This window comes from Anastrepha obliqua, chromosome 1 (assembly GCF_027943255.1).
Source record: "Anastrepha obliqua isolate idAnaObli1 chromosome 1, idAnaObli1_1.0, whole genome shotgun sequence".
In the NCBI taxonomy this organism is placed as follows: Eukaryota; Metazoa; Arthropoda; class Insecta; order Diptera; family Tephritidae; genus Anastrepha; species Anastrepha obliqua.
In genome coordinates, this window is record NC_072892.1 from 53,831,531 (window position 1) to 53,859,167 (window position 27,637).

The 27,637-nt window shown below is 36.7% G+C and overlaps 1 protein-coding gene across 1 annotated transcript in view; it reads right to left on the minus strand.

Annotated features, from left to right (window-relative positions):
- LOC129252881 (uncharacterized) overlaps positions 1-27,637 on the minus strand; it is a 335,534-nt gene that overhangs the window by 87,032 nt on the left and 220,865 nt on the right. The window contains exon 8 of the mRNA XM_054891021.1: positions 10,672-10,861. Within this exon, the coding sequence (XP_054746996.1) occupies positions 10,672-10,861 (190 nt within the window). The remainder of the gene's footprint in view (positions 1-10,671; positions 10,862-27,637) is intronic.

A 27,637-nucleotide genomic window follows, 5' to 3' on the forward strand; every position in this document is an offset into this window, starting at 1 on the left:
TGCAAGCGCAACAACTCCTTTGCTCTTTCGCACCGAACTTTTTTTTGCTGGGGTGAAAGGTCGTGCGCTTTTTGGAACTTGTAAGCCTTGACTTTGAGCTCATTTTTCAATATCCGTCGAATGCTGTGTTGCGATATTTTCAGTTCTTTGGCCATTTTTCTTCCACTTCGACGTGGATTTTGTTCAAGTCGAGCCTGCACTTTCCGAACCATTTCTGGCGTTGTTGCGGTTTTTTTTGGTCCACCTCCATAGCGTTTTGCAATGCTACCAGTATCATTGTAACGTTTTATAATGCGATACACAAAAATTTTATTCACTTTGCGGTGACTGAGCTCACGAACAATGGCTGGTTGTGATTTTCCAGCCAAATATAACGCAATCACACTATTACGTTTGAATTCCATCACAGAAAAAAGATATTCAACACAACTGAGACGCAAATGCTTTTGATGGCTTATAAACAATATATTGAACTGTCATAAGAACAATTTTGACGTTGATGTCATGAGCTGTTTTAGCAGTTGGTAACACTTCATATCGTTCACCCTGTATAGTAGCTAAAACTACCGGCCTAAATTTGGATAATTTATTGGCTTTTTATATAATTTTAATGACTTGTTTATTAAAAACATAATTTGTTCTCCTACAGAACTATAAAAATCCAAGCTTCAAACTTTACACAAATAAAAAAAATTGAATAAATAGTATCACATGTTTTAAAAAAACTCCCGAGTATGCATTTTTATAGCCTATTGAATTTTGGTAATAATGTATAGGTTTCAATTGACCCAAAAATAGCGTTGATTTAGAAAAAACAATTTCCACCTATATTATGAATGAACATTTTCTAGGTGGAGAATTTACAAGCTAATGAGTTATATTTTGATAAAAATGTGGCTACAATTAAAGATTGATCAGATTTGGGGTGCTTTTACCAACAGGGCGTTTTTTTTTTTGTACAGATTACACGTGACTACTGACAAACTAAATATACATATAATTCTTTTTTCAGTATTTATTTATTTCATCATGTTAAAACGTATGCCTTAACAATGTTTACAAATCGTAAAATTATATATTATTACAAAAATCAACGGTCTGTGAAAAGTATCCAGCTTCGGTTGAGGTATTGGAAGTTATAATCGGCTCGAACCTTCATTTCATGGCGATTTAGAAATTGTCAATCCTTCTTATTTGAGTCAATATAGAAAAATAAATATCAGCATCTTTTTAGCACATGTTATATATTTTTGTAAGTAGATACCATGAAAAAACTTTTTTTGAAGCACAGTGTAATTACACCGTACACGTACCTTAGAAAATCGGTAATACTCTTAGTTTTTTTGACTTAAGTAGGTCAGGATCCATGTGCTTTTGCATGAATTATATCATACTTGGTATTCGAATTTATGAGAAAGTTTCAGCCAGCTATTCGCATGTTTTAACCTTATTAATACCTCTGCACAGAATGCTCAGATTTGCATAGGATTTTTTTTATTTTGAAGTCATTCCCTTGTAAAAGTTTTCTTTTTCGAAAGAAGCTACACAAACCTTTAAAAGAGGCGAAATCTGTAAGCCAAAATTTTTGAAGATATTACAAAATTAATTTTCAAACTGCTATAAATTCTAGTAGTCAGTCAAAGCGGTGATGACCATTGATCTCCTAGATTGTACGGTTTGACACATTTAGATTATTTTTGTGCAGCGCCACTAAGAATAATACTAACATCCAGAGGGGATTGAAACATGAAATCGAATGTGTCGTTGGTAAAATTCTAAAAGTTCTCGTCCATGAGATAGAATTGGCTACTGCAAGTCCCATTGATGAAGTCATTTAAATGAAATTGTGTCCAATGTTTAATGGCAATGGTTTCCACTTTCCAACAAACAAAATAAAAACAAAAAAAAAATATCTATATATATAAACTTAAGAAGAAAAATCATTGAAAATAAAGAATTCAGACATGAAATATAAAATTTTATTTAGATTATCAGCTCTGCTTCTAAAAAAGCTTAAAATCGAACTACAATATCAACACCCGCACAGTCCCGAGTTAGCTTCTTGCTACTTTTGGCTGTTTCCAAGCTTAAAAATGCTTCTAATGGTACATCGATTCGATAAAGATGATAATATCAAAACTACTTTCATAAATGCATAAGGCTATGTTAAAAAACGAGGGGTTGCCTTCAAAGTGGAAAGGTTTTTCGTAGCGTATTCTTCAAACAAGTGAGAAATACGTCAAAGGATGACACCAACTTGACGACGCAAAACATCTCACCACGAATAGCCCGTATATAAAGTAAAGTTAGCTTAAGGCAACAGTAGTCATAACGATTAACTTATTAACTGTAACTGTAAAAACAAATCTCAATAAAAGAAATTAAGTTCACCTGTGCTAACAATAAATGCAGCTCTTTGATTATTTATTCATTTGTAATAAAAATGTTGCTCTATAAAAATATTATTTATAACACTACAAAAAACCATCCAATTTAAAGTCTCAAACTTTATGCAAAATTTAAAAGAATTTTATAAATATTCACACAAATTTCAAACTTTCTAGTTAGGCGTCTTCACGGTCCGCCTTATATGTAATACGGGACATAGAGATATAGAGGGAAGGTGCAAGGCCGATGAACTAACCAGGAAGGGCACTAATCTTCCACTGCTTGAAAACAGAGGCAATATTGGAATTCCTTTGGCAACTTGCAAATTAAGGAAAAAAATAATATTCTCCAGGGGGGCCAATAGGTCGTGGAAAGAAGAAAGGACTTGTGTTACAACCAGGCTAATTTGGCCGCAAATAGATAAGAAAAAGCTAGAAGAATTGCTCATCCTCTCAAGAGAGAACATCTCAAAGATCGTGGCTTGTGTCACTGGCCATTTGCTGTTGGTTGGCACTCTTATAGGCTAGGTGTATTTTCTCGTGAATACTGCAGAAGTTGCAGAAACACGGAAGAGAAGAAACAGTTGAACACTTCCTTTGTAATTGTCAAGCGTTAGGGAGGAGTAGAGCAAGGTTGTTATGAGAATACTGCTTCGACTCTCTTACAGAAGTATCCGGTGTTGGGATAAAACTTATCCTGCGCTTCATTTTTGATATTTTTTTTTTCTGTTTGTTCGAAATCAATAACTTTAAAAATTTTTTTGTATAGAGCACAATCCCAAGACGGCCAGCAGAAGAAAAGGAGTCATAAATCAATGAATAGGCACTAAAAGTAAGTACTGGGAATTTTTCTGAAAATTCATATGAAACAGTTTAAAGTTTTGATGAAATTTGTTAGAAAAATTTTCTTAGTTTTTATAAGGCTTGAAATGTAAAGTTATATGACTTTCGTTAAAGTTTAAACAATACCTTAATGTAAAAACAAAAAAAAAAATATAGTCATATATATATATTGTAGTATATGTATATATAGTCAAAATCTTGAAAATGTGGCGCTGCTACTCTTGTAAGCACAGGTGTATAAATAATTGTCGCATTTTTTTCCTTGCTCACTCCTCTCGGGAGCACAGGGCCTCGACAAGACTCTTCCATCGTACACGGTTCTGTGCTGTTGTTTTTTGCACCGTCCCATGAGATGTCGGCATCTGCTAGTTCACGCAGCATCGACCTTCTTCAAGTGGTTTTTGGGCGACCGCGACCTCTACTCCTTTGCGGGTTCTAGTCCAGTGCCATTCTCGTGATGCTATCTGATGGTTTTCTCAGTGTGTGACTTATCCATCGCCACTTTCTGCGTTTGATTTGCCTAAGGATGGGTTCCTCATGCGTTAATCTACACAGAGCGTTGTTACTGATCAAGTTTTGCCAGTATATTCTGCAGATGATGCGGAGGCATTTGTTGATGAAGGATTGTAGCCGCTGTATGATGGTGTTTGATACCATCCATGTTTCGCTTCCGTATAACAATACTGTCTTAGGTGTTTGGTAACGCTTTTCCTCCAAATTGTTTTATATGATTTGATGTTGTTCTATAACAAGAGAAATCTAGAATTTTATGCCTACTCAAAATTTTAGAAATGTTTTTCATGGCACAAATACCACCAGAGGCTTGCTTTGTATGCTGGTCATTCAATAAACCCTCTCTATAATTTGATGCTTCAAGCCACTTCAAGCCCACTATGGGTTTCGAACGCAGATCCACCGAATGCAAATTCAACCGAAAGCTCCTCTGTTACGGCAGTCTAACTCACATACCTGCAAATACTAAATTAACTACTTTTAGTATTTCAATTGTTTTTAAATAAAACTCCTAAACATCAAGGTCGTGTAATGCGCTGCTCGTAAAGCCCTAGACAGAAAACCATAAATTTATGAAATCATAATATTAACCTTATTTCTGACAAACATTACAAAACATTCTCGGAAATGTTCGCATTAACAGATCTATTAAAATTTCTAGTTTTCTAAATGAACTTATGTAATATTTCAAATAAGTTAGCAAATCACTGAAGCAGCTGTATTCTCTACAGGGCAATTGTTACAACAGAGCACAGTCGCGTATTGTTAGCAATTCCAATGGCACTTCCATTGTAAGTCCAAACTTTTGTCTACGTCTGAATGCCGTTTGTCCTTCCGCTTTTACTGCGATATAAAGTTTGTCAGTAGGGCAAATAGGATCGTTTGTTTGTTTGCACACATACTAGGTTACACACATGCATATGTATATATGTACACAATTATACCTATACATACATATAGATCCATATATATCACACGTATTGGTATTAGCTGCCCTAGTGGATGCTGGTAAGCGCATTGTTTTCTACCGTTTTGGTAAAGACATTAAAATAAATCTCTATATTACACACACACACGCATACACACAAATAGCGAGAAATACGAATACATGCACATTATTTGATTGCACAAATAATCGTAAATATACTCGTATGATAGCTGCGTATGGGCGTGGGTTAGTGTGTGTTGGTATGGTATATTTTCCGCTGAATAGGGCACACTCAAGTATCGCTTTTATTGATTTCCAAGAGTAAATTAAGTGACATAGCGAATTACGAGTATTTGTTCAAAATTCATGGCGACATATTCAATGGAATGACAGAATAAAGTACCAGTGAAATAAATGCATGAAAAATGGCGTAAAGAGCTAAAAGCGAAGTTGTCAGTTCGTAATTTTGGGTTGTAATTGTCGATGTATATAAATGAATACGCACGTCAAAGGAATAACCCTTGAAATAAAGTAAAACTGAAATAAAGTGTTCTGATATGTGAAATATAATACTTAAGAGTTAAGTTTTATAGTACTTTTTATTATCATTCTCTAATCTTATAATGTTCTAATGTGCATGTTTTCCAATTGGTTTATCAGTAGAATGACAGTTATCCGTTGCAAAAAACAAAGAAGGAAGTAAAACAAGTTTCCTCAGTTGATACGCTAAATAACTGAAGAGACTTAGGAATTCACTAGAATTTTTTATTTTTTTAATCCAAAGGTTGAAGAAGGAAAAGGGCAAAAAATGAGTTAGGGATATGCAAAATTTGAGCGCAATTCAACATTTATGTTTATAGTAAAAGTCATTCTTGTAGTTATGGTCATATTCATAGTTATTGTCATTTTCATATTGATAGTAAGATTTGTTATAGAGGCAGTCACAGCGATAGTCATAATCATATTTATAATCATATTCATATTCATTTTCATACTGATAGTCATAGCCATAGTTATTTGCATAGTCTTAAAAACAGTCATTATCAAAGTCATAGTTATAACCATAATAAGCATGGCGACATCGACTATTATCTAACTCAGATACTGACCGGGCACGGCTGTTTCTTGGAATATCTACACCGTTTCCAGTTGGCTACAACCCCTTTTTACCACAATTGCTCGAACACGGTGAAGAGAGCAGAACACAAGGCCTTTTACTGCAAAAGTATTAGTAAAGAACGAGCAGTGCTAAAGAAAGCATTCGAATATGCGCCCTGTCACAAAAGATTCGTACTGGATATGTGCTTATCCATCACTAAATGGGACACCATAAAAACGTTCGCGGCTACGGTCATGATGAGGGTCAACCATATTGGTTGGGAGGGGAAAGCCCAGAAACCACAGCAGCAATTTTAACTTCAGCAGCAACAACAATAGTAGCCGCAGCAAAAATAGCTTGGCCGGAAATGAACTTGGTGGAGATGAACTATTTGAGACAGACTGACGACAAATAAAGATGCTTGAGTCAATCCCTCATTACAAGACAATAGCTTGAATGTATTGGACTATTGACTCCAGAACCAGTTATGAACGCAGTGAAGGGAGTAGATGCCTTTGATGTCGTAAAGTCCCCATACGCTCACAAGAGAGGAACTTGGAGGCAGGAACTTGTTATGTTAGAAGACTTAAACGCGCCTCCATCTTGTAGAAATGTTAAAGGGATTCAAGGGTGGAAATTAGTATAGAAGGAGAAGAGTTATAGTGTTAGTGGGAGCATGCCCCATATAACACTAGTGTGACGATAATGTTTTTGACATTTTGATGTCAACCTCCTCACAAAAACGAAAAAAAAAATTTAATAATTTTTTTGTCATTGTCATGGTTACCATAGTCATAATTATAGTTATACTCCCGGTTATGACTATTACTATGTCATTTGCATACTGATAGTTTAAATCATAGTCACCTTCATAGTCCAAGGAATAGTGATGGTTATTGTAATTTTCATTGTTAGAATCATAGTCCTAGTTATAGATGTGGTCAGAGATATTTTCATAGTTGTAGTCATGGGCACAGCCTTAGCCATTTTCACAGTTATAGTCATAATCATAATTATAGTTATAACCAAAGTAGGACTAGTCAAGGTCATAGTAATTTACGTGATAGTCACAGTCTAAGTTAAAGATTTTTTCATAGTCATAATAATTTGTGCAGTTCCAGTCATAGCTATAGCTAAGGTCAAATTAATTGTCATTTTGACAGTCTTAGTCATAGACACGTTGATGGCCTACGAACCGTAGATTTCAACATAGTTAGGTAACCACACTGATTGGTGAGGGTGAGTAGGCTCTTGGTCTCAGGATTACCAACTCTACAGAAGCTTATCAGTAATGTCGTACTTTATCAAATGCAAAGTGTGTACAGTTTATATGTTTTTTAAATAGAGAATATATTGTATATAAGTACATATATATATATAATTGGCGCTTATACTCTTTTAGGGTGTTTGGCCAAGTTTCTTCTTCTATTTGTAGCGTGCGTCTTAATGCAGTTCCACAAATGGAGGGTCCTACAGTTTTACGCCGCTTTTGAACAGTGGATGGACTTTTAGGACTTGCTTTTTCATGGTAGAAATACACTCGGAGGCTTTCTTTTACCTGCCGAGGAACGACCGCTATTAGAAAAAGCTGTTTCTATCATTTGGTGTTTCGTACACGGATATTGGAACATGTGCCCTTCCGAATGGTAGTCATGCGCCAAGCCTACAAATTATGAATTGCTTTCACAAGTAAATGCTTCCTATCAAAAGCCTTTTCATGGCAAAAAAAAACACTTTGAAGGATCGTGAATGTATTCCGATTTACAATTCACAGGTTCACAATCAGTCAAATAAGTAAAAATCTGTCACTTAACAATAGCTTTCGGTTGTCGGACTACGCACAGTTTTCGAGCTGAGCTTGCAGGAATACAAGGATTCACTTTCTATATTTTTCTCCCAAATTAGTAATGAGTCATTACCTACTCCGATAAAACAGCAGCCAATAGATTGCTTTACTACAGTAAATCACCATCTAGCAATCGTTTATGTACAGATGAGAGACACCTTTGGACTTTCATGAGGGTTTTCTTGGAAATATGCCTTAACGGGGTAAATAAAATAAAAAAAAAAACACCATACCTTTGTATTAAACTTTATGCATTAATTTAATAATTGCCTTATTAAAAAACTAGCGGAAAGCAATTACAAGATATACCTAAGAATATGAAAAGGAGACCGCAGCAACCGATATGCACGACTGCTACCGGTATACTGCCAGCTTACCCTCCACTGACTCTAAATACGCCAGCTGCTAAGTGGGGAATATAACGTGTCGTATGTGTGCCAGACTATGGAGATATACCAGAGGATTACATAGCAGATGAATTGACGTAAGAAACAACTTTCATGTTTTGCATCCTGAAACCTTATAATATAAAGGTTACACTGTTATTGCGCATATCTTTAAAAATATGGTTAAATACAAATTTTTGTTAACAGGCAAATGAAAGATGCACGAGAAAACACCGCCGTAAAGCAGCTCGAAAAATCTGGACTAAATGCAGTTAAAGAAAATCTGATCCTATCAGAAACTGTCCTATAATTATCTTCTCGCTGACCGTAAGTCTGAAATTTTCGCCTTAAAGTGGGTATTGAGGATTAGTGTTGTGTCTGTCAGTAAAATGCATTTGACCGATTCCATTTCAAGTAATGGAGCAATGTCCTAAATGTGGCTGAAAATTAGTTAATTTTCCAATGTGACAGGAAAAAATGTTTTCCCAAAAATTCTGAAGTACAAATTTTTTAACAAAAACATTTTTAACTAATAGTAAACTTAAAGTAAAAATGTTTTTAAACAAATTTTTTTAAAAAAGTAAAAAATGATAATATTTTATTTTTAAATACTAGAATTAACCAACGATATTTTGCTTTAAAAAACTCTATAGCAATATTTTCAATGCCTGCCCAAAGGTTTTTAATAAAAACGTATTTTTTGTTTTTCAAAACAAAATTGTTTTAAAAATTGTTTTCATCATGAAATATAAAATGATAATTTTAAATACTAAAATTAATCAAATACATGTCACTTTAAAAAACTAAATTTCTTTAAATTGAATGAATCTCAAAACTATAAATTTTTCTTTAATTTGCGTACTAAAAATAGTTCATTTTTAAATTTAATTATTTAATTTAAAAATTTACAATGTCAGAAATACTTGGTTACTTAACACGTTCGCGCACACTAAAAATTTCAGGGATCTGCAAAAATAGACAGCCAATTATTTTTGAAACTAGTTGTAATATCCAAAATCTGATTCTACATATATTATAAGAGTAGTCAGGACATCGTATTTTAACTGTTATATGAAAGTACTTAATGAATCAAGTGGTCATTACTTTGAGATGTATATTAATTACAAAAACTTAAAATTACATGAATTTAAATGAACAAAACTTGGCCTTAAAATTTGAATGCTGTAGCAACCACGTCATTTTGCATCACTATAAAAATGAATGCTGTAGCATTCACGTCCGCTAACGTGTTAAGGGGGGAAACCGGTTTAGATCGATCAAAACATCGATTTTTTTTATAACATAAATCGTAAGTATAACTATTCAAGAATATCTGGTAAAAATTTTAAAGCGAAATTGGCATTATTCCCGAATCTATGAGTACTTAAGTGACTGCCCGTCGGTTCCGCACCGTAGCGCGCGTTAGTTAGAACGACATTTTTCTCGAAACTACTTTTTTCAATTGGAGGGTATTCTAGCTTAAAAAGTTATCGACCAATCGTTGCAAAATTTTTCGGGATTTTTTTCTTTATTCAATTCTAGTCTATATGAACCTAATTCTGGAATTCTGGGCAAAATAGATAAAAAAATATGGTATAAAAAAACTACTTTGTGTTCAAGCGCCTCAAAAGCATGCAGTTTTCAATATTTTTTTGCTACAATTAGGTTCATATTCTTAGGAAATATGTTGTTAATAAACAATAAAATTGCTGTTGGTTTCAGAGAAAAATTGCAACTTCAAGAATTCCCACCAGCAAGACGCTCGGATGGCGATCGTCCATGGACAGCACGCTCTAACGCCACTATCTCCCGCGGAAATAGCTTCAAAAAAATTTAAAAGTGTACCTTAAAAATATAATTATAAATAATTTCTGATTATTCTTTCTTTCTTCAAAAAATTCTCGAAAAACACCAAAATGTTGGCCTCCTAAACCTAACATGGAGTCGCTCATCTATAAACAACTTTTGCCACAACAATCGAGGCGACCAAGAAATCAGAGCGTCGAACATTAATTATCACTACTCTCCTTTGCTGAGAAAAATAAGGCTCTCCTTTCCCATTATGCGGGTTAGCGAGACTGAGTTGACGAATTTCCATGCATTTGCCAGGATTATTAAATAACAAACTTGTTTTATTTTCAATAAAATGGCAGATTCAAAACAACGCTCAACATATTTATCCGAACGGATCTATTAGGTCTAAGTGTGCATTCTGTCTGGAGGTGAATGATGACAGCTGAAATTTCAACTTACCCTGTTTCACTCATAATTACAAATAGTAATGATTTATTAGAAAAGTTGAATGAATTACTACGGAGTTTAAAGCTTAAAATAAACCCAATGTATATTATATTCACTAACTCAGTGTTAATAACACCACTTAAAATTTAAAGTCATGACTTTTCATAAGTACAAACAAAAGCTGTTCATATTGTGGTTAATGACCCCATCATACAATTCACTCCCAACCGGTGAAGTTAAATAAAATTTAGCGTAGATTTTATACCCGTACGTGCTTTCTGCATATTTTACTTTTAATACAAATTTTGAAACACTTTTTATTACCTTAATCTACCAACTCTACGCTCTTTCTACCTGTTTTCTTTACTTAAAAGTAAACACCATTTTACCTCCATATACACCTACATATTTAATAAAAATATACTTACGCTAGCATGTGGGCCCGTTGCGCTATTGTGCCCAAAGACATACATATAATTGCGGCGATTCACATCGGCATGAAATAGGCCGGTCTGTAGTAATGGACCTACAACACGTGCGTCGGAGAGTATATCGAGCACCACATCGCGATGCTCCAAATTTGTAGCCTTAATGGGATTGTTGTACATATCCTCGTATCTGCAATGAAAATATAAAATAAAAAGGTAGGAAATTAAGTAGATGTGCACAGTGTGTCAGAAGAGTGTGTATTTAAAGCAAAGTAGTTCTCTTTTTTGTAAAAAAGCAATTTCTGTCTTTGTAATTTTTTTATAGATACTAACAAACAGCAAAGTATGTAAGATTGCTTACTTATAAAAACAATGAACAAATGTGTGATAACTCCGTCTAGTTGACAAAAAATGTATATCGATTTGCGAAAACCATGCCTTATAAGAAAGATGAGAATTTCACTTTCAACAAGGGAATACAGCTCTGCAGCGAGCTATTGACGTATTTGCATCTGAAGAAATAATCGAGAAAATGATGATATGCGAAGAAAAATGGAATGCCATCGCAAATTTCGTGGAGAATATTATCCGAGAAAAGAGGCGTGAAACGGAAACTTATGCTGAAGAGCATTGAGCATAGGTTTCTCAAAACAGGCGATCCGGACGCATGATGAATAAGTAAGTGTCCTTCTTAAGACACCGTCCTGGAGCCCAACCCCGAGTCAATGCGGAAGCAGTCCCGGGATCGGGAGAAAAATCCAAGAGAAGAGGAGGGATATTTTTAATGGAATTACCACACGCGTAGTAGCGACGGTTTCTATATGGTGAGAAGCCAACCTCACCGCCAAAAACAAAAAAAAAAGATTTTCACTTTGGGAAAATTGATTTTTTTGGATCGGATTTTTTCTTCAAGCTAAAAAATGATATGAGTTGAAATTTGCGCATTTTGAAACCTCTTTTAGAGAATAAAATTTAGTTTTAAAAATTACTCTTTTATGTCTTATTTAGCAAGCTTGGATGGGTAAAATGCCCTCGACTTTTAAACTTAGGTATATACCTATTTGCTTATAAATACCAGGTGACGCAAAAGTAACCTTGCGATGTTTTTTGGCTGTAATTAAAAAAAAACATGACAAACTTTCTTGTGGATTATTTTTATTTGGTCTTTTAAATTTTTTTGCATGAAGTCGAGAATATGATGTCATGTAAATGACCGCCGCCACTGTTGATTGCCATTTGAGCTCTTTTTATGGCATTTTCCATCACATTGGCCAAAACTTCCGGCGATAGGTCCTCACATTCTGGACGGATATTGTCTTAAGAGCTGCAAAAGGCAGCTGAGGCTTGTTGACATAAATTCGCGACTTCAAAAAGCCCCACAAAAAGAAGTTTGGAGCGGTCAAATCAGGCGATCTTGCTGGCCAGTGCAAATCGCCAAAACGGGAGATTAGGCGCCCGGGAAATGCATCCTTCAGTATATCGGAAGTCGCACGTGCAGTGTGTGTCGTTGCACCGTCCTGTTGGAACCACATGGTTTCCAAATCCCAATTCATCATCGTTGATCATTGTTCTGTAGCGCTCATCATTCACAGTAACCGTTTGGCCCGCGACGTCTTCGAAGAAAAAAGGACCGATGACTTCTCCAGCGAAAACAGCACACCATACAGTGACTTTGAGCAGGTGTAATGGCTCTTCGTGGGTTACACGTGGATTTTCAGTGTCCCAGAAGCGTAAATTTTGCTTATTTACGTACCCGCTAAGATGGAAATGGGCCTCATCACTTATGATTATTTTTGATGAAAAATCATCTTCCTCTTGGTGGTGATTAAGAATGGCTTGAGCGTATGTTAGACGCCGATTGGCGGTCAGCAGCTAACAGCTGATGCACCGTCTGGACTTTGTACGGAAACATCTTCAAATCTTGTATCAAAATTCGCTGCAAAGACCGTCGACTGATACCCATTTGCGTGGCACGTCGTATGGTGGATGTCGACGGCGCTTCCATGACATCCTCGGCTACAGCAGCAATATTCTCTGCAGAACAGCTACTCCGGGGTCTGCCACGCCTGGCAGCATCTCGTGTTGTGCCAGTCTCTTCGAGCCGAGCGGCTAAACGTCGCAGTGTTTCACCAGTAGGCGTTGGACGGCGAGGAAATCTGCGACGAAATTCACGTTGTGCCAAAGTCACCGACCGATTATTGGTCAAATGCTTCAGCAATATTCCTTGTTCTAGAGCAGTGTAGCGATCTTTTTGGTCCCTATGAATACTCAAAGTAGATATCATATAGGATGTCGCGAGCTGGGAGATCCGCTTTTGAGACGTCCTCCAGACCCTCGAACAGTGGGGCTCCCAGGCATTTTAAACACGTTTTATTAATGCCAGACAAAAGCACAGAAGGCGTTCTAAAGTTTCCTCAACAGCTCCTCTACATTTCCTGAATTTGTCCGTGAGCATGTGCGGCCAACATATTATGACCTGTCAGCATACCTACATATAATAGCTCTGCAGTCCTTTCGTGAAAGCGTAAGTACGAGTTGAATAAGTTAAAGGAATATGTAAGTTATTACAAATTAATAGTGTACTATTTTCCGTTATCGCACACTGTTTTCGTCTGAGAGAACCTCTATTCAAATTTCCCGAAAAATATTTTTGTGGAACCTTTTAAACCACCATCGACTATTCAAAATAAATATTTTTCAGATTGTTAAAAATAAGGGTTGAAATAACCCACACGGATTCAAAATGTTTTGCTAGATCGTTCCACAAAAATACAAGGCATTAATTTATTATAGGCCCTTTAAGACAATATAATTAATGTAAAGGTTTTTCCAATAAGAGGTGTTATTTTAATATTCAAAGAAAAAGGCTATTTTTTAATATAAATGATCGGGTGTTTATTTCATTATAAAGAGGAAGGTATGCCGTTAATAGTGGAAAATAACTTCAAGCAAATAACCACCAAGACCACGCTTACAGGACAATATGCAAAGTGGCTGCCCTATGTCCTCGACAGCTTCATGAATTCCATCTTTGAGACCTTGAATCGACCCTGGGCTATTGGCGTAGACCTTCTCTTTCACGTGTTCCCAAAGAAAAAAGTCACAAGGTGTTAAATCACAAGATCTCGGTGTCCAATTGTGATCACCTCTTCGAGAGATAACACAGTCCGGAAACTTTTCCCGTGAAAGATCAATGGTATCGTTGCTTGTGTGGCACGTATCGCCGTCTTGTGGAAAATAAACGTTGTCCAGATCAATACCATCCAATTCCGGCCATAAAAAATCGTTAATCATCTCTGAAAACAGCATCCCTGTTTGGAAGGTTTAGAACGGTGAGTGATTGTCGTGTGGCTTAAACGGAGTCGGGAGAGTATAGAAATGTCCGCATGTTTAGATTCCATGGGATAGATAAGCTTTAATTTGGACGAATTAATTGTCGCGTAGTGATGAAAGTATTCATTATTTTCAATAGTTTTAAGTAAAATTTTTTCAAGAGCATCCAAATACAGAGCCGGTTTCTTATGAATACTTTTTGTGATACAATCAGCGAACTCCTTACCTTTAATTCCACAGTGACCTCATTTCCACATAAAGGTAATTTTATTTGCTTGCTTCATAAGCAAATCTCGAACGCAAATTACTAGAACATTGCTATTCGTAAGGTTTATTACTACATCGAAGGCAGATTGGCTGGCGGTGCAAATGACAAATTTACCTTTCTTTTTGGAAGCTAGTAGAGCGAAGAGCAAAGATTTTACAAGTAAATGGTGAGCAGTGATTGTGCAGGAACCTATTTTTCAGGTCAAATCGGTGTTCAGATATAAATGAGTTTGAAAAGTTAGTTTTTGAGCCTTCGGTAAAAATGAATTTGGAAAATCAAGCAAAGTCGATGTCGGTAGACAAGAGTACAAGTGTTTTGCTCGCATATTCTAGATACGCTTAGATATTTTCAGTTTTTGTTCAATAATAATATTTTTTCTACAAAATACCTAAACTTATCGTAAAACTTTCATTTGAAACGCAGTTTTTGGAGTTGCTCATTCAGTTTTTGCAATTCGAAATTTTTTGTCACGTTCTGTTTGATTTTAGCGCGCTATTTTAATACTCCACTGACGGAGGGAAGATCTCAATACTTTAGCAAATTTACATGCACATATTTATTTCAGTCTGCCGAAGCGTATATTCTAGTCAACACTCTAGTTGCAGATAACGGATAATAAATCATGCACACACATACATGTACACGTACATGCATATGCGTCGTGAAATAGGCTAGGATACATATATTTATGAGATTGGCCAAAATAACCAACAACTAAAACCAAAAATTAACAAAATTGGCTGCATATCAGCGTTTTAATAACCGAAAGCCAATCCTGAATGCACATTGTTGACAACAGCTTTAGCGTGCCGTTAGTTATTGCCACCAGCAAATTCGCGACACGAGCTTATTTTCGCCCGCCTGTGGCTGAGGATAATGATAATGGGTTGGAAGAGAACACAAACATGAACATGCAGCTTTTGCCACGCACTGTGTGGCTTTATGTTATTGGCTGTTATTATTGTTGTTCTTGTATCCTGTTTATTTAATGTTGTTTTTGTATCGAAACGCTTGTGATTTTAGCATGCAAATATCGCTTGTGGGCGCGTGGTGACTAGAGTAGGGAATTTTTCATCGAGTTTTACGAAGCGGTGATTTTCAGTAGCTCGTTGTTGTATTTACCGGTGTTCCGGGATTACTCCCGGGATTTAGATATTAATTCGTTTGCAAAAACTTTACTCGAAACAACTGATAATATTTTATTAATACAACAAAAATTTTGATATTTCAGTCATTTGTTGAGTTGAACATTGAATACAAAAAATCCAGCTGATTTATATTACTAAAGTGTTGTAAAAGCAAAGTAGTTTTCATTGTTCTGTTTTTGCTGCAAAACAAAATTTTTCTGTCTCCATTTCATATGCTTCATAAGCAATTAAAAATCCCGAAAATCTCGGTACACACATCTCAAGAGGTGACATAATCTGAGTCACTTCTTCATAATATGAAAATTGTGCGTGTGCTAAATTAATTTATATATAGTATGTATTTGCCTGTATGTTGGAGCTGATTAGAAAAACTATCAGCTCTGTTTGGTGGCACTTTGAGCGAGAGGTACAAAATTGGGCGATTGTTGCCGCACATACCTGTCATATACAGAACTAGATTGGCAATAATGTTTTGTGAATGTTAATTAGTATTTATGCTTTATATTATGTAAGCGTTTCTTGAACACTTTTGAAAAGGAAAATAATTTAAAATTTACTATATTATTCTTTTAGTGTACTAAGCATACTGCTGGTGGTATTTCAGACACTTCTTCTTTAGTCTTAAGTATTTTTACTTGAAATAAAATTCTTTGAGTAAAATATCTTAACCAGAAATACTGTGGAAATTACTTGTGGAAACAAAGGTTTAAAGTTTAATTATGTCTTGTGGATCTATAGCAGTGACGAGTTCGCGTTGCTTCTCACTGCATGGTGGATTAGCACAAATGTTATTGTACAGCTAGAACAATGACGTAAAGAACATAATGGTAGGCAGCTTCAAAGGCTAACTGCGGTTGCTATAATAGCAGCAATGAGAACCTCTAGCCACGTCATGGAAACTTGTTTGCAACTAATTTTTATTCATATTCACATGCAGACGTAGAAGGCTGAGAAATTACTGTAACCAGCTCTGAGAGGCATCATGCAACCAAAATGGGCGCTTTCCAATCGTTTTTATCGAGCCTGTCAAGGTAAATATGAAATATAATCCGGAAAGTATTCTGGAGGTTGCTTTGAAGCCGTGGGTAGACAAACATTTCGGTGGCAGATCATGAATGTTTTAACAGGGCTCGGCAGCGTCTCACAAAGCTCGAGTGAACCAAGAATGGCTAAAAACAGCGTTTCGAACTTCATAACGCCCACACAATGACTCTCAAATTCACCAGACGCGAATCCCATAGATTATTTTTTCTGGACCATTTTGGAGAGCAAGGTCTGAACTAAAAGATTCACCAGTTTCGAAGCGCTGAAAAAGCCATTGTCTGCGAGTGGGCCAAAATACCTGCAGGTTACATTTGGGCAGCTTGCGACTCGTTTCTGGACCGTCTCAAGGGCATAGTCAAGGCAAAAAGTGGTCAAATCGTCCAAAGTAAATCGATTTTTAATTTTGTATTATTTTCACACATTTTTTACTTTATTATTATTATTAAATAAAAGTCATTTTCCAAACTAAATTTATGACCGTTTTAATCGGTTATACTTCGAGTGCCGGACCTCTTAGTTAAGCTATCCTTTCGACATTTAATACCTTGATGTGATATTTTGTTCAAGCGGAACGTTTTTGCAAATTTTCTAAAATTAAGGAAAAAATCGCATTTAAAATGCTAAAAATCGATGCTACAGTATTAAAAACAGGCTGTTTACTTATTAATTATTATTTATTTATTTGTCAATTATTATTTATTATATTATATTAGTTTAGTAGACAAAAAATCCATTATTTTTGCGTAAAATCAAAACTTGTCCCAGATCTTGGAGTTTTTGGCGATTCACTACAGACGTGTGTGGCCTTGCGTTGTGCTGATGGAACGAAACCCCTCTTCTGTTGGCCAATTCTGGCCGTTTCAATCATGATCAATCGCTAGCTTCAAACGGTCCAGTTGTTGGCAATAGATATCTGAATTTGGTCATTAACCATACGGAACAACTCATAATAAATAATTCCTTCCAAGTCCCACCAAATACACAGTAGAACCTTTCAGGACTAACCGCCATCCTCCTTTGACCACCGTTTGAGCTGCTTCATCACGCTTTCACCACCATCGTTTTCGCCCAATGTTGGCGCCTCCGTCACCCTCGGTTTATGGAATTGGTCTCATTCATTCCGTTCGGCCAAGGCATCGCAGCTCGAAATTCGATCCGTCATGTTTTTTGATGTTAATTGGTGTGGCATCCAAACATCGACCTTTGTTTTTGAATACAGCTTTGAGCAAATGGTTTAAAACAGTTTTATGGTCGATCTTTATCTCCTAGGTAATGATAATTCTACTAATATCTACGAATATGCCGGTAAACTTCGATTATTGCTCTGTGAAAATCATATTCTAGGGATCAAAATAAGAAGCTTTGGCGAAGGAACCATACCTCTAAAACGAATTCTGATGTCCCCCAATTTGGGTCGAATTTTTTAGTTTCATTTCTCAAGTAAAGGCCAAAAATAGTGATATTTTGACATGATTGTATGGGGAACCCCCCAGGGGAGTTCCAGGGGGTGTGCCACTGGCATGGGTGGATCGGCCGTCCAAAGTTAGTGGGGGTCGGTTATACATTTGGACTCAATTGGAGCACTCTAAAATGGTCAAAGTGGGATTTTTCGTTCGACCCAAATTGGAGGACATCAGAGTTCGTTTTAGAGGTATGGTTCCTTCGGCAAAGTTTCTTATTTTGATCCCTAGAATACGATATTCACAGAGCAATGAGCGATTTTTAAATCGACCCGCCCTAGTGTTGCTACTAGCCTCTTAATATGAACGGGTGTGAAGTTCCATTTTAATCTGTCAATTCATTCTTTGTTTAAAAGCCATTTAGTATCGCCGTGTTACAATACCTATTTTCTACAATGGAAAAGGTCAAGCATCGCGCAGTGATTGCATTTTTTAATTTTGGAAGGTTTAAAAGGAAAGGAAATTTACGAATGAATGTTGAAAGTGCAAATATAAGAACTTTTTGCTAATTGATACAGTAGAAAGATGGACTGCTCAATTTAAACATGGCCGTACAAGCCTTCAAGGCGATCCACGTCAAGGACGTCCAAAAACAGCAGCAACAAGAAAAATCGTAGAAAAAATACAGGATATCGTATAGGAAAATTGACTCAATGAGATTTAGTAGAAGCCCTAGGCATCACATTGTGCAGTGCAAGCAATATTATCACTAAAGAATTAGGTTTCAGAAAGCTGTGGGCACAATGGGTGCCGCATTCGCTAACAATGGAACAAAAAAACATTCGAAAGAGACTCTCTCAGCAACATTTAGAGAGTTTTGGAAAAGGGCAAAGTGGATTTTGTGCGTCGATTCATCACTGTGGATGAGACTTGGGTCTATCACCATCACTCTTAATCAAAAGAGAAAAGGATAAGGAGGGGTGTGAACCTGGCTCTTTGGCTCCAAAACGAGTTCGTGTCCTGAAATCGGCCAAGAAGGTGTTCGCATCCATTTTTCGGATGCGAAAGGGATCTGGTTTGTGAATTACTTGTAAATAAAATCTGAAGATTTATGTAACCTTTTTGACCAGCTGAAGGAAAAAAATCGTGAAAAGGACTCAGCTTGCAAAAGAAAAAAATATTTTTCATCAAAGCAATGTACCGTCTCACGAGAGCATTTTGGCAATGGCTAAAATCCATGAGCTAAAGTTCGAATTGTTGGAGCATATAACGTTTTCTCCAGATTTTAGCCTCGGCGACTTTCATCTGTTTCCATACTTAAAATAATGTATGCGCGGAAAGCGTTTTTCATCAAATGGTGAGGTCATAACAACTGTGGCAGCATATTTTGCAGGCCTTCCAAATTCTCATTTCAGGGATGAAGTTCATAAAATGGATTCTCATTGAAACAAGTGTCTTGATGTTCAGCAAGATAATAAATCATAAGAAAGTGTATTTTGAGTCATAAAATTGTGTTTCTTTATCGAACCGCAAAACTTATTGCACAACCTAGTAGAATTCTGGGTTTACATAATTTCAAATTTCTCTGAGTGAAATGTGAGCAAATAAATTATTTTTGCAATAATTTTCCATATTACCACTGTATCAACACACAGCTATGTATGAAATTAAATTTTCTACGACTCAATGATTTTAATAGATTTACAAGCCACCGGATGATGCAAAATTATATTGCCATTGCCTCCATTATCTCATATTTCTATGGCTTATGCATAACTGTATACACTTACATATGCATATGCAATTTTACAGCTCTTGCATTTGACAATCACTTATAACGTTAAACCACATATGACACATATCTCGAATGATTAATAAAAAATTCGTCCGTAAGCAATAATGAGGCTGCAATGGCCGAGCGTATTATACGCATGCAAACATGGCTCACTAGAGGCATTCAGTGGAAAGCACAAACTTTTTACTTCACCATTTACGAGTGCATAATATTATAGAGATGCAATACATATCCTAGTAGAACATATAGTCCTGTGACTCAGCATCAGAATATTTAACGTATTTGTATTTTAATATTTTAATTTGAATTTTATGAAGTTGAAACATTGACTGCAGCAACGCACTAAACTAAACATATATGCGTATACATATACATATGAGTGATTCCACATCAAGTGAGCCAAATATTTTGCATGTTGTTGTAAAATTTTCTGAAAATTGCCTTGAGTATACCAAAAAAAAACTGAAAAGAATGTCTCAAAAATTTTATAATTTTGAGATTTATTCAGCGTTGAAAATTTTGGTTGAGTCCTTAAAAGTTTGGGGGAAAAAATTTGAAAATAAACGCAATGATTTAAAATCAATCAATGAGGTTTATTCAATTTTCAAAATTTTGAGTCCTTAAAATTTGGGGGAAAAATATTGGAAAATCAACGTAATTTTTGAGTCACTGCAAACTCTCCATATTTACTGTCGAGAGGTCAAATAAAATGTGGTAAATGCTTAATAAAAACACAACAATGGAAAATACAGCATGGTAAATTTTTATTGATATGAGACCTTTAATTTAACATTTTTCTATTACAGCTAACGATTTCAGCTTCGAGGTAGCTTCTTAAAATTTAATTTTCTTATCTTAGTCAATTTATGGATATACCTATTCAAAAAGGACACACGAACAGGACGAAAAATAGGATCTAAAAAATGTACACCTTCGGTTGAGCACCTGGAGTCTGGCTGGACCCGTAAACAAATGCATGGAAATATGATGTATTTTGACTATTCTACCTGCTTTTTTCTACTTTGTCATGGGAAATCTATATTGAGACTATCTTTTGCGCACACTTAGTTTAACTGCAATAAAATAAGCCGGTTTTTGTGTCGTTTCTCTGTCCTTTCTCTGTCCTTTCTTGTGTACTGGCTGTATATAAAGGTTGTCAGAAAAGTCTTGCGGTATTTTTATTGAATTTTCAATTGTTCATAAAATTGGTTATAATAATGCGATTTAAGTCAAATATGCGCCGTTTTGTTCGATGACGAGTTCCCAACGAGATGCCAACTTCATAATGCCCTTCTTATAGAAGCTCGCTTCCCTATTGTCAAAAAACTCGGAGAGCCAATTTTCACAGGACTCTCTTGTGGACAACTTCCGACTACCAAGCTCCTTCGCCATGGACAGAAATAGGTGGTAATCACTTGGTGCGAGATCCGGACTATACGGTGGATGCAAAAGAACCTCCCATCCGAGCTCCCGGAGCTTCTGGCGCGTCACCAAAGATGTGTGTGGCCTGGCGTTGTCCTGATGGAAGACAATTCGGCCTCTGTTGATCAAAGATGGCCTCTTCTGCATGAGTGCTGCATTCAAACGGTCCAGTTGTTGGCAGTACAGGTCCGAATAGAGCGTTTGGCCATAGGGGAGCAGCTCATAGTGGATGATTCCCTGCCAATCCCACCAAACACACTGAAGAACCTTCCTGGCCGTCAATCCAGGCTTGGCCCCCTTCTGGACAGCTTCACCGCTTTTCGACCACGACCGTTTGCGCTTCACGTTGTCGTAAGTGACCCACCTTCCATCGCCAGTCACCATCCGCTTCAAAAACGGGCAGATTTTGTTGCGATTCAGAAACGATTCGCATGCATCCATACGGGCAAATTGGTTTTTTGCGTCAAGTCGTGTGGCACCCATACATCGAGCTTCTTTTTGAATCCAAGCTTCTTCAAATGGCTCATAACGGTTTGATGACTTATTCCCAGCTCTTGGCCGATGCTACGGCTGCTACTATGCCGGTCTCTTTCGATCAATTCAGCGCTTTTATCGCAATTTTCGACAACAGGCCTTCCGGACCGTGGCGCATCTTCGATCACCTCTGCACCAGAATGAAAACGTTGAAACCATCGTTGTGCGGTGGAAATGGAAACTGTATCGAGTCCATAAACTGCACAAATTTTATTGGCAGCATGAGATGCATTTTTGCCTTTATCTTAGTAGTACTGTAAAATATGCCGTATTTTCTCTTTATTTTGCTCCATGTTTGCGACGCTATAACTCACGAACGACTAAAAGCAAACAACAATTAATCAAACACGTGTTAGCACGTGAAAAGAGCTTTCCAAAAAGCTCTAGCGTGAACCGATGCGACGAATACAACTAGAACTACGCGCTTACAAAGACAAGCTTGCGGAAATACCGCAAGACTTTTCTGACAACCTACATATTCTTGCCATAAATTGTATGACAAATTTTGCAATGCATACGGCGAGCACAAATTCGGAAAAAAAGATCCGTTATTTTGTTTGTGTTCGTATGTATTATAAATATATATATAACTGGCGCGTACACCCTGTTTTCGGATGTTTGGCGGAGCTCCTCCTCCTATTTGTGGCGAGCGTCTTGGTGTTCTTCCACAAATGGAGGGACCTACAGTTTCAAGCCGTTTCTGAACGGCAGGTATTGCTTATGAGGAGGTTTTTCATGGCAGAAATACTCTACTGGAGGTTTGCCATTGCCTGCCGAGGGACGACCGGTATTAGAAAAATGTTTTGCTTTTTCTTTTTTAATTTTGGTGTTTCGCCGAGATTTGAACCTACGTTCTCTCTGTGAATTCCACATAGTAGTCACGCACCAACCCATTCGGGTACGGTGGCCGCGGTGGTATGCCTTGTCTGCTCATAAATTATACTCAGTTTCGAGACAACTTTCATTTGATAACAATGGAAAGGGGAGGTAAGGGCAATCGCATTGCAGTGATTGCATTTCATAAATTCGGTAAACGTGCAAGTGAGATTTACGAATTGCTGAAAAGTCGTTTATATAAGTATTTCGAGAATGTTTGTTCACCGCACGACCAATCGTTTATCCCAAACGTCTGAAGTGACTGATAGAAAAAGAAGTGGTCGTCATCCGCGTGGTTGAAATAAGTGCAGTCACTAAAGCCGTTCGAGAAGGAATTCGTAAAAATCCCCTTAGATAGCAGAAAATCATATTCAGGGAAATAAATGTATCGACCAGATCCATGTCAAGGCTAATTAGAGATGATCTCCACATGATAGCCTTCCGTCGCTCAACTGGTAATCTTATGACAACGCCCTTCTAGAAAATTAGACTCGACAGATGCAAGCAGCTTTTTCAGTGGCACGCGGTCAATGGCCATGCAAATATTCTTTCACAGATGAGAAAATATTCACTGTTGAAGAAGTTTTTAATAAGGAAAACTTCAAAATCTATGCTGAAACTCCTAAAGTCGCACAAAATGTTGCTCCAAGAGTGGGGTTCAGACCGGGGCAAAAGTGTACCAGGAGGATGTCTTGGAAGGCGTAGTAAAACAGTTGAGCACTACTATCTTCAATGGAGTGCGCTGATTCTTCGACAACATTCCGCTCCAGCCCATAGGGTGAAAACCACCCAGCAGCGGCTAAAAACAATATTCTTGGGTTCATAACCACAGAAGATATACCACTGGAAGTTCAGAGCAGAATCCATTAGACTACAGTTTGTGGTCAGTTTTGGATAACATGGCCTGTTGAAGGCCTCACTGCAATTTGGAGAGTCTCAAACAATCTTTGGTTCGAGCAACGAAGTCAACATCCATGAAAACCATGCGTACTGCAATAGCTGAATGGCCTTATCCTTTGAAGACTTGTGTAAAGGCAAATAGTAACGATTTCGAATAAAAATGAAACATTTTTTTAATATTTGCATCATTAAATAAAACTACCTTCATTAAAACAAAGTTTTATTGTACACTTATAGATCTACAACGGGATTATCTAGTAACAGAACTTATGGCATAACAAAGTATATTCTAAGTCGTTTCTATTTCTTAGTCAGTCAGCAAGTAAACGTTGACCACTTAACACGTTAGTGCTAAATAAAGAGTAAGTGGAGTATATTTACAACACAAAATCACGTGGAAAGAATCTGAGTGTTGATTAGTATAACCGGCTTTCTTCGGCTTTGGAGTCTGATATTCGTCGCGGAAGTACAAATGAAGATAACGATAATGCAGTGGATGAATTTAGTGGTGGTGATGATGATCGAGATGATGATTTGCCTGATGAAGATGAATCCAATATTGAGCAGGAAGAAATAATCGAGCCAAATGAAATACTTGACAGCAATGAAGAACGATTTATTGAATGTTCGACGACAAAATTAAAAAAAAAATGAGCCAACTGTGGCTATTCTTATGTGGCAACTTAATATTATGCGACTTCGCACGGACCAAGGCATCAAAATTCCGTTCCTATCGAGGTATTCAAGGAATTTTTACACCCAATATCTCATTTATTATTATTTCGGGAAGAAATCTTCATGCAAGGGAAGCCATTCACAAAATTGAATGAAGTACATCCAGATGCCACACAACGAGTTTGGATTGATCTGACTTGCACTGAACTTGCATTTATTGGCATTCTTTTGGTCATGGGTGCAACACACGATGATATGCAGAAAGCGGAAGTTTTGTGGCGTTCGGATGCTTCGCCCATTTATCGAGCAGCAATGACCCATCGTCGATTGAAAATTTTGATTCGATGTATTCATTTTGATAACGGTCAACACGTGAATTTTGATAAAGAACCGGTAAACCTGTGCCCACTCATGATATATGGAATTTCTTGAATGAGACTCACAAGGATATGATTCGCATGAAAATGGTACTATTGATGAACAACTATGTATTTGCATATCGAAGCCGAACTAAATTCACAAAATATGGCGAAATGTGGTATACAAAAATGTGACTCCATTGCAAGAAACACATGTTGTAGCCGATCAGAAGGAGAAGAGCGTGAATTTGATCAAGGGGAATATGCGAACATGTGGCCGTATACTTTTAGCCGATAACTTTTTCGTCGCAGCTGAATGCAGCTAAGCGCCTTGCTGTTTTAGGACTTGCATTAGTTGGCAACCTACAATCAAACGCTGCATTGCATCAGAATAAAAAAAAAAGTTATTGCCCAATGACAAAAGCACAAATTTTCTTGGTTTTCATGAAAATCTTATTACAATCAGCAGCTATGTGCCAAAAAAAAAGTTAAGTGGTTAATTTATTTTCCACCATTCATTAAATCAACGATTGTGAAGGTGAAGCAAAAAAAAAAACTATTGCCCGTTTTTGATTATAATTGTATGGAAAAGTGTGACCATTTAACACTTTTGATATAAAAAGGTAGCATCTAGGAATTATTCACAATTGACATCTAGGCGTGACTTTTGAAAAATGATTTATAAAAGAAATAACTTCATAATACTCAATTAAATATTATCCTCGGCAATAACTAGTGATAGCACCTTTTAAATTTGGAGAGCAAGAACATGACTTGAGATGTATGCTCTATTATACGTATTTTCTTACAATCTTATGTATTGGCTTGGGGAATAAGTTTATAGCGTTTGTAAATTTTCTTTCATTTTACAACGATTTGTTTGCTGTTTGGTAAAGGGTAAGTATCCATTCGATAGAACTCTTTTTGCTCTACAAAACTATGTTAATTGTATTTTTGAGTTACTTAATTTTGTATTAGTTTTGAGGCCTAGAAATGGAATATTCATTCATGAGGAAAAAATCAACATTTTCAACACCTTCTCTTCTTTGCTTTTCATTGAGGTCAAAAAGCTGCCAAAGCAGCCCGGAACAATTCCGACGTGTATGGAGAAGGTGTCATAGGCGTGTCTGTAGCAAGAAAATGGTTTGCAAAGTTTAAAAGTGGCAACTTTCCGCAGCGGAAGGCCTTCTGAGTTCGATGAAGAACGTGTCAAATCACTTTTGAAAGAGAACAGTCATCAAACCAGTCATGAATGGTCGCAAAAAATGAGCTGCGATCATAAAACGATTCTCAATCACCTTCATTCAATGGGATTTACCGAAAAATTGTAAGCCTGGGTGCCTCACGAGCTCAACGAAAAACACAAAGAAGTCGCCTTCAAAGTTTTTCTCAGCATTCTCGCTATCGAACAACACGCGGTCATAAACAACGTTTTTTGTACCGAATCGTCACGGAAAATGAAAAAATGGTGTGCATACATCAATATGAACCAAAAAAAGGGGTGAGTAGCTCCAGGAGATACGCCAAAGTCGAGAGTCAAGCGGGATCTTTAACCAAAGAAGAGGGCATGCTACACTGGAACATTTCCGAAGAGAATGCCACGGTTAACACGGAGCTCTACATTGCTCAGCTAGACCACGTGAATGAGGCCTTTCAACTGAAAGGACCTGATCGACATGGTCAAATCATACTCCTTCACAATAATTCCAGCGTCGGTGTTGCACAAGTCGTTAAAACCGCACTTCCAGAGCTTCAATGGGAGGTCCTTTAGCCTCTGCCGTATTCTCCGGAGCTTACAGCGATCAATTGCCTTCATTTCCGCTCTCTGCCGAACGATATGAAGGGCGTTAACTTCGATAACAAAAAGGTCTTTCAAAACTGGCTCAACTACTTCTTTAACACCAGACCGTGAGGTCTAATATAATTATTGTTTTTTGTTTAAAAAAATTTTACTTTTTTTGCCTCCTTTATTAATTACACCTGTCGTATGACACTAAGTAATTCTTTCCACAGCTTGGATTTTATAACATTAATCATTATCAATATTACATTTTGGTTAAGTTTTTGTGTGAGTTTACAAGTGTATGTACATAGCTTTAAATTATTCTAGTTATCAGCTGAATTAGGGTTGATCGTTTGAGTCGCCTGGAGTTTGCCCTTTCTGCTGTTGGGAGTTGTCGCATGCCAGTATTTGAATGGTTCATTAACCCATCTTCGGCCGCTACAAGAATTCGACATAATTTTTCCATTTCCTTTTTAGTCAGTGCTTATAGGACCATAATCAAGAAAAATTAAAAAAAAAAAAAAAATTCTGACCATCGGTGTTTTAGATATGGACTGGTCGAAAAATCGACCACTGGCCAAAAACCGTCAAATATATTAAAAAAAATGCAACATTTATGAAAAAAATTTAGCACACGAAGTCAATTTATTTCATTTTATTTCAAATACAAATATTTTTTTGTTGTTTTATTGATAGAAAAGTCAGCTTAAAAATTTTTATGATAATCATCAAAACATTTAGTATGTAAAGGAATATTGCATTTTTTGCAAGTAAAAATAGTATGTTTCTTGCAAAATTTACACCGCCAAAATTTGTTTTCAATGCTTCTCATGACGGCGTGTACCCTTTCATTGATCCGAGGAAGGTTCGATGGACCTTCATCTCCATGTTCGTTTTCATACTCGTCCTCGTCCTTGTCGTAATTCAATAATTCTGTTGTGACTTTATTCTATAATTTGCCACCGCATTATCATGGAGATCCATACCACCCATGCCATAATTATACTCTTGAATAGCTTTTGGCTGCGGGATAGTGAAAGTTTGTTTTTTCTCCGACAATATCTTCTAGTGCTAATAATTGGATTGACTGTGAAGTTATTAGTTATAACATTGACTACAGCATTATCATTCCACCGAACAGTAAATATTTCTTGCTGATGATCAAGTAGTTGGTCAAATATTCCTCGTATTTCTTTTTTTTAAATTTCTCAAAGGAGAATTGCGTATAGTACCAGCTGCAAAAAATCGACGTTCGTTCAGAGGGCACATTAGATGGTATGAAGAGAAAAAAATGATCAAAGAAAATGATGTGGCACTCAGGGTCAGATACGTTGGCAAGCAAGTCTAAGACTGTTTGTGCGCCTAGACCAATAGTTTTATCGTGAGGGGTTGCTGCTCCCCCGTACAATGAACTAGAAAATAAGTACCC